Consider the following 14,503-nt stretch of genomic DNA (forward strand, 5'->3'; position numbering starts at 1 on the left):
CAGAACAAAGAAGACATTTCACTTGAGGTTTTCGGAAAAAAACCAACAGGGACTCCGAAAAATGAAAACCCATCTTCTGGGCTGGAAGTCGACTGAAAATAGCAGGGAATTCCTTAAACTGCGCTGGGTGTATCAAACTGTGTGCCAAGCCACACAGAGGGCACACTCATTCAGTAAGTCCTTCCGAGACAAGACTTGATGAGACTCTGGGACCAAAAAAGGTTTAAAAGCTAGAATGCAGGCAATAAGCTCTCACTCATAGCCTAACTCGTATACAAATTATGCTCAGGACTTCAAATCATCAAATCACACCTCATTTAAGCATTGTAGAAGACTTGGCTGACCACAGGCCAGCTCTGGCCACTGGAAACGTTAAACATAATAGTTCCAAATGTGGATAGTTAATACCGTACCCAGTCTTACAGCAAAACCAGCTTATGTCAAACATGTTGAAATAATAAATGCAGGTTATAGGCTCAAGAGCCCCTACAGACGAAAACGATAGAAAAAAGAATTAAACAAGAAAAACGTGCCAGATGAACCCTGGATTGACCAATATTCATTTCAACTACAGAATATTTTTCAACGGACTGAACATTTCAACACATTTGGCCAAGTCCTCCTCCACCATCTGGTTCTTTAAATGACAGTCTAACAGGGCTGTTGTTTTCTTTACTCATGATTAGAACATCATTCAATGAAGTAACGGTGGTGGGCTACACAAACGGCAATGATTTAGTTCTCCGATAAATGATTCACTTTCAGTGTCACTTCCTTTGTGACGCAGTACAATAAATAAACTACTATGAGAACACTCTTCTCTCGTTGAGTTAGAACGGTGTCTTTCACTAGGAATTTGTAGTTCGTCTGTAGTTTTCGTGCTCTGGAAAATTGTTTTGTTTTAATAATTGCTACAGGGCTGGTCATTACTTCAAGCGGTTGTAAACACTGTGAGATAGACCCTTTTTTGGACATCAAGGATGTATTTTCTTATAAGTTTGCAGTACAAGCATAAGCGCAGAACTGCTTTTGTTTGTGAGCTGCAGATTTCAGGTTTGCCTGTAACCCCCTCAGATGGAAACTGAATGAGACTCTGCTCCCTACCATTCACACTGTTATTGAGGGTGGTCGTGGAATGCAGCCTGGGTGAAGTGGGAGGTTATTACTCTCTATCAGACAATTGTCTTTGTAACAGCTTTTCCCTGTGCAGGTAGGTACTGTCAATCATTCTTGAATTTTCCTTTCAAAATACATCATCCAGTCCTCCTTCCATTTTCTAAGCTCTATCCCAGCGAGAAACTGGCGCAAGGCAGGACACACCCCGGATGAGACACTAGCCCATCCCAGAGCAGACAGACACAAACTCACAACAGGGATGATATTTTCCCAGAAGTCAGTTAACCTACCAGTATGTTTTTTGGGACTGTGGGAGGAAACCAGAGCACCCAGAGGAAACCCAAACCAACACAGGGAGAACATACAAACTCCACACAGACAGCAGCCCAGGAATTGAAACCAGGGCCACAACACTATTAGGGAGCAATGGTGACCACTGAACCACTGTGCGACCCATTTCAAAACTCAAAAATTCAAAAAATCCAGACGAGGCAAATCCACACTAAGGGGAAAAAAACAAGAGGACCACACTGGTTTCTTTTAATATTATGTTGAGACCTTTTCATTTTATGTGCATTTCAGGCAAAATCCTGAAACTTCTATTAAGTCAGAAGCCGGAATACTTTTAGTATACTGGAAATTCGCTCTGGAAGAGTTGCAAAGTTTCTGGGTTCCCCTAGGGATCATTGTTCGTCTATAATATATAAAAAGTGGAGAGTGAATGTCATCCATCCTGGCAGAGCAGCCACTCGGAGATACAGGATATATCTTGCGAACCCTGAACATTGCCGTGTACTGTCTGGGCTTGCAATACAAAAATGAAGTGCGTCACTTAACAGTGTACAGTATGTGTCCAGCACTGCTGTTTAGCTGTTGTTCTCCTCTCTTCAGGGCTGAATGTGGGAGGTGTAGTGGTGCTGGACCAGGTTAAACATTACGCCTGCCAACCTAGTGTGTCTGAAAAAAAAAGCATTGGAAATGCGGATTCCAAATTTAAAACAAAGCATAACACAGGATCACTGGGTAATTCCTTCAAGGTGGAATGAAGGAATCATCTGCTGGGCTGGTATCTTTATAGTTTTCGGGCACTTTTTGGTCAAAAGTATGACGCAAAAGCCAACGTCTTTATATAAAATGATGCACAGCATCTGTTCTTACTGATTCTTAACAATGGGGGACGCCCCAACCCACTGAAAGTGCCCGTGTATACCGGTGTGTTTGTTTACCACATTTAATGTCAGAGACTTCAATGTTAGAATTCTGTACCTTGAGTTATTTGAGCAGCTGTGAGACCATAGCTGCCAGCTGCAAGAAATACGGTGCCCCATAAGCCTAAACAGGGCATTGCTGACAAATTAGACAAGCTTATTAAATGTTTATTAGAGCAGATTATAACATTGTTTCAGACACAGGGGATGGCATCTCCCATCTTCCACCTGAAACTGCAGAGGCTGTGACAATGAGGTGACCCTAACAAGTATGACCTATGCAGTAGTGCCTGCTAGCCCCTGAAGCACCATGCTGAAGATGTTCCTACATCAAAATTCACCATGGTACAACACATTCCTTCTTTGAAAGTATTGTGGCACTTTAATACAGTACCATATTGCTTTTCTGCTCCCCCCACTGTGGGCTAAGCCCGTGTTCAGTAACATTTGGAGCAGTCGAAGGAAAAAGGGGCTATATCTAGCCTCCCGATAAGCAGAGCATCAAAGGGCTTCCTCCACCAGCTCAGTAAATACAACTGAGCAGAGCCACAGCAGGGGAAACAGCACGTATCACATCAAAATACAACAGTATTGATTCAAGGGGAAAAAGGCAGTGTTTGGCAATGGTCTTATATACAGTATATGTACACCCTCAGGATTTAGAAAAGGGTTTAAATGGAGAAAAAAAAAAAGAGAAAATGTACTGAAACCATCCAAAGCTCTAAGTCCCAGTGCTGAATGGAGGAACCAGCTGAAAAACAACATAAGACTTTTCTCTCTTTGTCAGTGCTTCTCGGAACGGTATCTAAGGAGTCCTTAGAGATAGTTCACAAGTTGCTTCCCTCAAAAGTCATTCATTAAGAGAAGTCTTTTTCGGCAAGGCATTGCACTTGCAGAAAACAAAAATATTTTGGACTAATGTAACAGGCACTCATTTACACAGAGTACAGAAATATACCATTATAGCTGAAACCGGTGTCAAGGGATCTTTCAGGAAAAAGGAATTTGTGGATAAATACATTACAAGTAACCAATCAAGTAAGATGAACTGAATGACCTCTACACTGATATTCGCATTACACTTCAAACAGCACAAGCTGGTGTTGAAACAGAAACCACACTGGGTGGAGCAGTGGCACTGTGGCTAGGGATCTGCACCTGAGGCTGGAAGGTTGCTGGTTCAAATCCTGTGGCCAGCAGAGGAATCCTACTCTGTTGGGCCCCTAAGCAAGGCCCTTAACCCCAACTGCTCCAAGTGTGCTGTACAATGGCTGACCCTGTGCTCTGACCCCAAGTGTCTCTCCCTGTCTGTGTGTCTCCTAGAGAGCAGGTTGGGATATGCAAAAAGATGAATTCATAATGCAAGAAAATGTATATGGCTAATAAAGTGATCTTATCTTACACAGGCTGAGTTTTAGAAACAACAAATACTAAAGCATTTTTGTGAGATTTTTTTTTTGCTCTTAACACAGGTAGCAATGCAAAATTGGGTTGTGTGTGTTTGCGCAGTACGAAGGTCTGCTGAAACCTTTGTTAGAGTCAGTTGGCATCACCAGCTGAAGGAGGGCATGGAAAATATGAGAAATACTACCTGAAAGCCAACCAAAAACTGTCAATAAAGGAGCAGAAGACCATAAGAACAGTTCCAAACGAAAGGAGGCCCGTTTATTAGTTAGTAGCTAATTGATCCAAGAGTCTCATCCAGTTGCTGCAAAGGTATTGGCTTCAACCACGATACTGGCTAACTTGTTCCATCCTCCCACAACCCTTTGGGTAAAGAAGTGCCTCCTGTTCTCAGTTTTAAATGCACTTTCACATAGTTTCCACTGCTGCCCCCCTGGTTCGTGTTTCGCTGTTTATTCAGAAGAAATAAAGAAAGGCAAACTTCACCCAGCTGTCCTTAGTATGGACAGTGTATGACTGTCCTTCACGTACTTTCGATAGCCGAAAGGTAGTCCAGCCTTCCTCGCAGCCCCTGTAATTCGATTGTTTTCCACAGAATCCCGCATGAATACTACATGAGGTACACGAACACTGTCATGTAATTTACCCAGCTGTGTTCAGATGCAGATTGTGTTCTAACGTGCTTTGTGATGGAGCTCACCAGTGAAAGACGTTACGTTCCACTGATTGACCGCTCGGAAAACTTGATGGGGTAAGCAGTTTACTGGGGCTAGGGGCTTTCAGTGATGCAGCCCGTGCATTGAAGTTTAAGGCGGGTGGGGGGAGACAGAATTGCTCACCACACCCCTCCACTTGGTGAAAGCCTCACCGTTAACACCTGAGCTCAGCTTTTGTTCAGGGCTGCCTCGTGGTATTCTTTTCAGATTTAAAAAAAAAAGGCCCACATCTTCCGCAAGCACAATAAGATTAGAAAAGCCACATATCAAGCATGTGAAAGCCAAACCATCATGATAATGAGTTACTGGCCCTTTATACTGTCTTCTACCAATGAAAATACAGAGAAAACCTACAGTTGCCTGCTATGATACATGACTTAACACCAGGATGCAGTGCCCTGTGTCACAATCTTCAGGGATCTCTGATATCCAAAACATATGCATGCAACTTGAAAATGGTGCAAATGTCCCTATGATGAGGTTGATTTATTCATCTGACATCCCCACACTTTACAAAAGCAGCTTCTAAATGGATTAATATGACAACATCACCCCAAACGATGTCAGATCTTTCCATACATATTATACATGTGTACTTCAGTAGATTGAAAACAGACCAAAGAGCATGTTACCCTGTGACGTGTTTCTCAAATTACTGTACTTTTCTTTGGAAAAGCGAGTTACAGAAGTAATGGTATAAATATACTAAAATTTAGCTTTTTAGCATTGTGCTCATTTTGATTAATCCTTTTTAAATCAACACGTTTGTGGTAATATGTTGACCAATTGGCACTAAGATATTCCTCTTACATTGGCATTAAAATACATCATTCCAAATTAATGCAAAAGCTTTAGTTAATTGATAATTGTTCACTCGATTTTGAAGCATTTTAAAAAACACTTGTGCTGTACAATAATGCACGCAAAGCACACTTTATAATTTACAAAAAGAGAAAAACAGGAGTATAGCAAACTACCCCCAATAAACCCCAAGAGCCAAACTAAATTATACATGAAAAGCTCTAGAAAAAATATAGGTCTTTAAGCGAGTTTTTAAACATGTCAGCAGTTGCAGAGGGTCTAATGGACACAGTGCAGTCGGTGTAGGAGAAGACTACACTGTGCCCATTTTGTGGAGCCTGGTCTTCAGCACAAAAAGAAGCCTTGAATCAGCAGGTCTCCGATTAAGTGTTGGACTATGTTTAAACAAAAACCCTTAAAATAACCCGAAGCAACATCATTAGGTGCTTTATACCTGAGTGGGCGATCTTTGAAATCTACTCTGAATTTCACAGAGAGCCTGAGCAATTTACAGAAGATGGGAGTTACAGTATGTGCTGATGCACAGTATTTTTAGTAGATGATCAGCAGAATCCTGGACATACTGACGTCTAATTAATACCTTAGAAGATATGTAGTAAGTAAAAAGATATACCATATCCATATACCAACATTTCAGCAGCAGCTGAGCGCTCAGTGTAAGAGCCCTAACTGAGCGCTGGGCTAACTTTTCCTAACTTGCGCCTGAAACCCTCAAAAAGAGTTTCTGAATGGCATTAAAGGTGGAACTCTTTCACGTTTATTAATTAATAACTCTTTAATAGGAACTCTTTGCACATATTTCTTATTTCTTTCCATATTTCTTTGACAGTTGTCTGGCAAATGTCACTATTTGAGCATAATATGTAAGTATAACCCTTAATATAAGCATAATCCTTATTTATTTGTATGACCTCCAGTATAGTTGTCTAATTCAGACCCTTGACGAGTATTGTTATTGTGGCACTCCGAATATTGATGACATAGATGCACACATCATTAAATAATCTTCAAACTTCAAAATGGCTTTGAGAACTCCTGCTTTTAAGATTTCCTGGGATTAAATTGCCTCACACCTGTTAGACGTGTTGGCATGATGCGGTAGTTCTTCCGGCCAATTGTTTCTCCACAGTGAAAAACGCTGACCCTGTAAATAAAAAAGCATTGCTTTATAAGTGATGCAAAAAATACGTTTTACCGCGATTTCTCCTTGCCTGCACTAAGCATCTACTGTAATGCCCTGTGGTGTGTATGCCTATGTGTGAGCCTGGTCAGTACCTGGATGGGAGACCTCCTGGGAAAAACTAAGGTTGCTGCTGGAAGAGGTGTTAGTGGGGCCAGTGGGGGGCGCTCACCCTGCGGTCCATGTGGGTCCTAATGCCCCAGTATAGTGACGGGGACACTATACTGTAAACAGGCGCCGTCCTTCGGATGAGACGTAAAACCGAGGTCCTGACTCTCTGTGGTCATTAAAAATCCCAGGGCGCTTCTCGAAAAGAGTAGGGGTGTAACCCCGGTGTCCTGGCCAAATTTCCAATTGGCCCTTACTAATCATGGCCTCCTAATAATCCCCCTCTATGAATTGGCTACATTACTCTACTCTCCTCCCCACTGATAGCTGATGTGTGGTGAGCGTTCTGGCGCACTATGGCTGCCGTCGCATCATCCAGGTGGATGCTGCACATTGGTGGTGGTGGAGGGGAGTCCCCATTACCTGTAAAGCGCTTTGAGTGGAGTGTCCAGAAAAGCGCTATATAAGTGTAAGCAATTAATTAATTAATTAATTATGTACTGTAGATCTCTGCTCCTTCCCTACGCGCACTTTGTTTCCACCAAGAGTATATATTAGTAGCCACAATACGATGAACTGTTTCCAATTGGTTAACCCTGTTGTTTATAAGAGATCCCAAAGTGAAATACTATATCGGACCGACACGTAAATTGAATATTCTATTAAATCGGTAATAGGTTTTACCATTTACAAAAAAGAATTTATAAATTGAAATAAAAACGATCATTTCAAATACTTTGGCACATGGCAGTTTTTATAGGGGCCCTTTTGGATATTTTAGTAAGAGAGCGAGGTTTTGTCCTGGTAAATAGTCCCATTTAAATGTTAATCTTAAATCACCACCTAAAGTACCGGTCTTTGTCAGCCCCGATCTTTTTTTTTTTAAGGAAATCGTTTAAATTAACAACCCCTTTTGCTGATGTCTCCTTTAAAGCTGTCACCCAAAAAATCGGTAATTTCTACACGCAGTGTGACGATGGCCAGCTGTGCCGCGATATGCACACACTCACACCTGTTATAGTATCAGCAGATACAATTTCAGTGCCGGTGCTGTGGATACACAGCGTTCGGCCTCTTTGAGACGCGTTTTTTTAAAGCACTTTTAACAATTCTGGACCAAACAGAAAATTATTTTTTATAGAAGCTAAAATGCCCGTGTTGACCGCAACATGGAAAGAAAGTGTAGCCTAGTCACGATACCGTGCATTTTATTATCCTCTCATAACTGAAAGGTTATGTGTTCAATCGCCCCGTTGTCTACAGTGCTGCTACCCTGATTGAGCCTTTACCCCCCAGTTGTTCCAGTCCACGTAAAGTAGCTTTGCAAGTGGGCATCATCACTTCTGGCGTGGGGTATCATATGCTCTGTCTACTTATCTCTAAAGTACCCGGGATAAGCTCTGGCCCCATGAGGCGCGCTTACTCAGTTTTAGACAAACATTCCCTCACACGGAACACTGTACGTCCTACAACATCTTCTTTCGTGCTTAAAAATACGTGTATTATCGGCTATCACAAATGGGGCGCGAATCCGTCCTTCGGATGAGACGTAAAACCGAGGTCCTGACTCTCTGTGGTCATTAAAAATCCCAGGGCGTTTCTCGAAAAGAGTAGGGGTGTAACCCCGGCGTCCTGGCCAAATTTCACATTGGCCTTAACCAATCATGGCCTCCTAATAATCCCCATCTATGAATTGGCTTCATTACTCTCTGCTCTCCTCCCCACTAATAGCTGATGTGTGGTGAGCGCTCTGGCGCACTATGGCTGCCGTCGCATCATCCAGGTGGATGCTGCACATTGGTGGTGGTGGAGAGGAGTCCCCATTACCTGTAAAGCGCTTTGAGTGGAGTGTCCAGAAAAGCGCTATATAAGTGTAAGCAATTATTATTATTATTATTATTATTATTATTATTATTATTAATTACTCAGGTTAGCACGGGTTTCATTTTGCAGCTTCTCCAATACAGCTCACGGGAGCAGCTCGGCTCGGGTCTGGACTGATAACCTGCCGAAGGTTTGCTCTTTCAAATCAGTTTTTGTTAAGGTGATACTCCGGTCAGGTCGCACAGGGAGGCGTCAAATCATATTTCCTAAGGCAACGGTCTATCGCCCGGCCTCCGGCTGGGAAATCACAATTGTGTAACAAAACACACAAAAAAGTGTAAAGCAAAACCCAACTTTGCCCAAACACTCATGTACCCCTTCCCCAATTTAGAAATTCAAGATAAGCAGGCAGTTTCTGCTGACAAAAGGCTCCAGCCCGTACCCTAATGGCACCACTCCCCCCACTGTAATGGCGCTAGAAGATGCACCAGTGTTGCTGTTGTTCGATGTGGGTTTTGTAAATCCAAAGACTATAACGTGTGTGCCATCAGTGGTTAGTATCACGTGGTGGTGGTGGAGGGGAGTCCCCATTACCTGTAAAGCGCTTTGAGTGGTGTGTCCAGAAAAGCGCTATATAAGTGTAAGCAATTATTATTATAATTAATTAGTATGGCTATAGAATGACACTTCAGAAAAAAACTAAGGATTGTTCTCCGCAGAGCTGACTGCTTAGAATAATAATGGCAAAGACCGTTTTAAATCCGATATCGGGGAGGCGTAATATCTCTTTACAGGTCTTCGTCAAGCATGCTGTTTGTGATTTGATGGTAATCTTGTAGTATGTGACAATAAACGTCTGCTTCACGCGTGAGGGAGCTTTCATTGGCGTCTGCTGTCGGTCAGCTGAGCCAATTTGTGCGCTTGTGCCTTTCAGGTTGTGCATACGCGCCGATTTTGAAATCAAAGCAAACGCCAGAAGTGGGAAAAGGGGCGAATGCTGGGTTATTGGTATTTTAGGACATGAACAGCAACGGTAGGTAGAAGACATGTTAGCAGTGGGGATGAAGCTGAAGGGGTAAAAGGGGCTCTTGAGTGCGGTGTACAGATCCGATTTCACCCCGCAGTGTGATATGGACGGGGTGGTGACAGTTTATTCTTTTTTTTAAAAAAATACAATTTCTGAAAGGTGCGCGAACGCTTTCCGACGAGCGAGCCGGACAAGAAGGAGAGGATCACCTCTCGAGGAGAGGGGAGGGGGGAAGGACACTCCCCCCCTCCAAAAAAAAACTTTTTCAAAAAACTTCCACAGACCCGCCTCCTCGTCTCCGCCGGGCGTCCAATCACCGGTGACGTCCTAAGGAAAACAAACGCGGCGATTGGTCGGGCGGGTGGTTTCCAGGCTCCCCGCGGGGAGGGCTCTGGCTTGTGAATGAGGGGCACCTGGAAACCGACGTCACATTATTGTGTGTTTGTGGCTCGGCGGTGCAGAATAGAGGGTAACATGAGCAGGAGAGCGGAGCGGACGGCTGTTACTCCTGAGCTGCAGCCTAGCGACCCGCAGAAAAATACCTCACTATGAATCCCGAGCCCGAGAGTTGAACGCGTTGCAACTTTACTTTCCCCGAAACCGGCGGCGAGTGGAAGCCCCAGCTCTCCTTTTTTTTTGCACGCTTGCGGGAGAAACAGCAACAAGGATTTAAAAATATTGGCGACGGCGGACGGCATTCGGAGCCCAGACGGAAGAAGAACCGTATCTTGCTTTGAATGTGGGGTTTTTTGTTTTCCGCCACGTTTTTAAATCGCAGCTGACCAAAAACTAAAATCGGGGTGTGGGGGGGGGAGGACTCCCGTTTTCCAGCGAGGTGCCATCCTCCCGTTTTTTTTCTCTTCTTCTCTGGGGCGGGCGGGGGGAAGGCGAAAGAAAATTGCAATAATCCCGCAGAGAGGAGAAGTCTCCCGAGCAAGTGGCTCCGGGGACGCGTCTGAAGTAAAAAAACGGACTTTTTTTTTTACTTTGCATCCTCCGTGTGTGGGGGGTTTTTTTTTTTACATTTTGTTCCGTGGGATTTGTAAAGTTCCGAGATTTCGGGCGTCGTGGGGAGGGAGGAAAACTTTCTGAAGACACACGCCGAGACCACTCCGGCGGCGGCTGATGAGGATTCCGCTGCGCTGAACCCGTTGGGGGTGAACTTGCTCTGACCAACTTGCTCTTTCAGTTTCTACTCCCCATTTCAGTCGTCCGCTGAAAGAAGTGGGGTCGGCGAGGGGGGAAAGGGACGACTTGATTTGAAAGGACTCTCCCGTTCTTCACCGAGCAATTTACTGGGGGTGCTTTTACAGGAGGGAGAGAAAAGTTTTCCGAACTCGTACTTGACTAAATATGGCCATGTCGGCGAACAGGGATTGGGTTCAACCGGCGCTTGGCGTGCTGGCGGCGTGCTTGCTGTGGTGCCCGCAGCTGGCGGCGGGACAGTATCACGGAGAGAAGGGGATCTCCGTCCCGGAGCACGGCTTCTGCCAGCCCATTTCCATCCCCCTGTGCACGGACATCGCCTACAACCAGACCATCATGCCCAACCTGCTGGGGCACACCAACCAGGAGGACGCCGGGCTGGAGGTGCACCAGTTCTACCCGCTCGTCAAGGTGCAGTGCTCCATGGACCTGAAGTTCTTCCTCTGCTCCATGTACGCCCCGGTGTGCACGGTCCTGGAGCAGGCCATCCCCCCGTGCCGCTCCCTGTGCGAGCGGGCCCGGCAGGGCTGCGAGGCGCTGATGAACAAGTTCGGCTTCCAGTGGCCCGAGAGGCTGCGGTGCGAGAACTTCCCCGTGCACGGCGCCGGCGAGATCTGCGTGGGCCAGAACACGTCCGACACCGGCAGCCCGACCTCCTACCCGACGCCTTACGTCCCGGACCACATCACACTGCCGCCCAGCAGCGGCCGCGCAAACCAGCCCTTCACCTGCCCGCGGCAGCTCAAAGTGCCTTTCTATCTCAACTACCACTTCCTGGGGGAGAAGGACTGCGGGGCCCCCTGTGAGCCCACCAAACCGAACGGGCTCATGTACTTCCGTGAGGACGAACTGAAGTTCGGCCGCCTGTGGGTGGGTATCTGGTCCATCTTGTGCTGCGTGTCCACCCTGTTCACCGTGCTAACCTACCTGGTCGACATGAGGCGCTTCCGCTACCCGGAGCGACCCATCATTTTCTTATCCGGCTGCTACTTCATGGTGGCCGTGGCGTACGCGGCCGGCTTCCTCCTGGAGGACAAGGTGGTGTGCATCGACGGGTTTTCCGAGGACGGCTACAAGACGGTGGCCCAGGGTACCAAGAAGGAGGGCTGCACCATCCTCTTCATGATCCTGTACTTCTTCGGCATGGCGAGCTCGATCTGGTGGGTCATCCTGTCCCTGACTTGGTTCCTGTCGGCGGGCATGAAGTGGGGCCACGAAGCCATCGAGGCCAACTCGCAGTACTTCCACCTGGCGGCGTGGGCCGTGCCCGCCGTCAAAACCATCACCATTTTGGCCATGGGGCAGGTGGACGGCGACCTGCTCACGGGGGTGTGCTACGTGGGCATCTACAACGTGGACTCGCTGCGCGGTTTCGTCCTGGCGCCGCTTTTCGTCTACCTCTTCATCGGGACGTCGTTCCTGCTGGCCGGCTTCGTCTCCCTCTTCCGGATACGGACTATCATGAAGCACGACGGCACCAAGACGGAGAAGCTGGAGAAGCTCATGGTGCGGATCGGGGTCTTCAGCGTGCTCTACACGGTGCCGGCCACGATCGTCATCGCCTGCTACTTCTACGAGCAGGCTTTCCGGGAGTACTGGGAGAAAACGTGGCATATGCAGACCTGCAAAAGTTTCGCTGTGCCCTGTCCCGTCAACAACTTTGCCCCGATGACGCCGGACTTCACCGTGTTCATGATCAAGTATCTAATGACCATGATCGTCGGGATCACGTCTGGGTTTTGGATATGGTCGGGGAAGACCTTACAGTCTTGGCGCAGGTTTTACAGCAGACTCAGCAACAATAACCAAGGCGAGACCACCGTATGAACTGGAGAGAAGTCTGCTATAGAAACTAGACAGCAGAACATTTTGACAAGCGATGTTTTTTTTTTGTGGCGGGGGGATTGATTTTGGCCCATCGCTCCTTATGCCCCTGAATTCCTTGTGAAACCGAGAACTAGATATAAAGTTGACAGCTTTTATGGTTTTTTTTTTTACTTTGAATCTCGGTATGAAACCGCTTTTCTTTTCCTCGTGGTTACATATCGGCTGAGCATTAGGAACTTTATCATCCGGTAATACAAGCCGATATCTCTCAATCTTAAAAAAGAACGCGATTTTTTTTGTGTTCTCTAATGTGAAACCCGGGAAACTGACTTTTATTGTGCCACGTTTTAAATGCTTTTACTTTATCAGTCTAGTTAAATGTAACATCATGATCACAGCTTATTTATTTTTAAATGTTTTGCTTAAAACGGGCATGTGATTTCCCCCCCCCCCCGTATCCCTTGATAAGCCGAGATATTTCTTGACTTTTCAGCTAAGAATTGAGCCTTTCGAGGGATGCACGGAATTTTTTGTTTGGGGTCCAGTTAAGGGGCAGATATTCTGGTACCGATTTGTTTTCTTTCTCATTTCTAAAGCCATGTAACATTTAGAATTCGGTAAACAAAAGTGTACCCTACCTATCTGTTTATTATTTCAGGAAAAGTTGCAGATTTTTTGGTCTTTGCTCAGCGGTGATAGTGGAAATTTGCAAGTCCCATCTGTCGTCTTCATAATACTAAATGTTTTGCAGTTTGCAATGTTTTTACAAGGGTCTTTTTGTAGGCTGAAAAAAATGCCTTATGTTTTTCAGTGATGCTTTTTTTTTCGTTAACTAGTTTTATTATTTTTATGTACGGCTACAGTAACAGCCAGTAGACAATCATGCATTCTTCTGTAGCACAAACTGATGGGCGCCCTGATTTCCATTTTAATTGTGGTACCAGGTTTATATGCATGTGTATAGTTGTAAAAGTATGCAAACTACATTATAAATATTTTGTAAATATTGCTTCACTTTTTTCCTAAAAGAATATATATGTATTTATAAAGTAATTTTGCTGGTTTTTACTTGATTTTTTTAAAAAAATACAGTAAGAGACCTCATTTTTATTGTACCTGTACAGTTTCACTGAATAAAATGATTAGATTTTTAACCTGTCGCATTTGTGGTGTTTTGCACGGCTGTTTTATGTCAAAACAATTCTTTTGTCTTTTGGGAATACCTGTAATATTACTGTTTGCCGTATGTGCAATTGTGGTGTTACATGATTTTTCCAATGAAGTGTCTAGATTTGTGTCGGTATTTTCACACGTGTGTAGTTATTTAACTTTAATTACCTCGAGTTATGTGGTTTGCCTAATATATACGTCCTCACATATAACACGTTCTTCTACAATCGAATCTAGACCACACTTTTACAGAGTTCATACATGATGGGGAAAAATTCTCATATCCCAACGTGTTACACTTTTTGTTTCAGTGAAAATGCTATTTATCACTACAGTGTGAAGAATTCAGTCTTAAAAGTAGTATGCTATAGTTGGGCGTAACACAAAAATACATTTTGCTTAAGGCGTAAGGATGGACGGTTGTTCTATCTCACCCCTGCTAAAATTGTTTTAAAATGTTTTTCCAGTACAAGGTGGTGATAACGGTGAGATGTTCTGTTTTGCAAATGTCAGCTCTTGAGTGTTACAAGGGGCTGTAAATTGGAGCATAGCGATGCGGGATTCCTGTGTCTCTTGTTAAAATAAAAAGCAGTTGCCTAAATGCTCAGATCAAAAGAACTTCAACCGGAGTTGGAACTGGGCTGGGGGGTTACGTAGCAGCAATTAATCACAGTCGCGGGTTTTCAAAAGTGTCGTAAAAAAAAAACCTGGAGAGTGGATTTGGGGTGGACAAAACAGCATATCTCAGGTTGATGTTAGCTGATCAACAGACAAAACTGCCAGTGAGCTACAATTTATCCTGACGTGTTAAAGGCTCGTATTATAAGTTCCTTGAACCGTTTTAGGAGTAGAAAATGCGACCAGCACCGATGCTCATGAATTGTGGTCTTCTGAC

At 44.8% G+C, this 14,503-nt stretch overlaps 1 protein-coding gene across 1 annotated transcript; it reads left to right on the plus strand.

Moving 5' to 3' along the window:
* The first annotated feature begins 9,691 nt into the window (after positions 1–9,691).
* On the plus strand, positions 9,692–13,592 carry fzd7b (frizzled class receptor 7b). Its single transcript, XM_088606692.1, has one exon. It carries the CDS (start codon positions 10,759–10,761, stop codon positions 12,436–12,438), a length of 1,680 nt encoding a protein of 559 aa, XP_088462818.1. The 5' UTR covers positions 9,692–10,758; the 3' UTR covers positions 12,439–13,592.
* The last annotated feature ends 911 nt before the right edge of the window (positions 13,593–14,503 follow it).

Source organism: Lepisosteus platostomus, chromosome 14 (assembly GCF_059453375.1).
Source record: "Lepisosteus platostomus isolate fLepPlt1 chromosome 14, fLepPlt1.hap1, whole genome shotgun sequence".
Taxonomy (NCBI): Eukaryota; Metazoa; Chordata; class Actinopteri; order Semionotiformes; family Lepisosteidae; genus Lepisosteus; species Lepisosteus platostomus.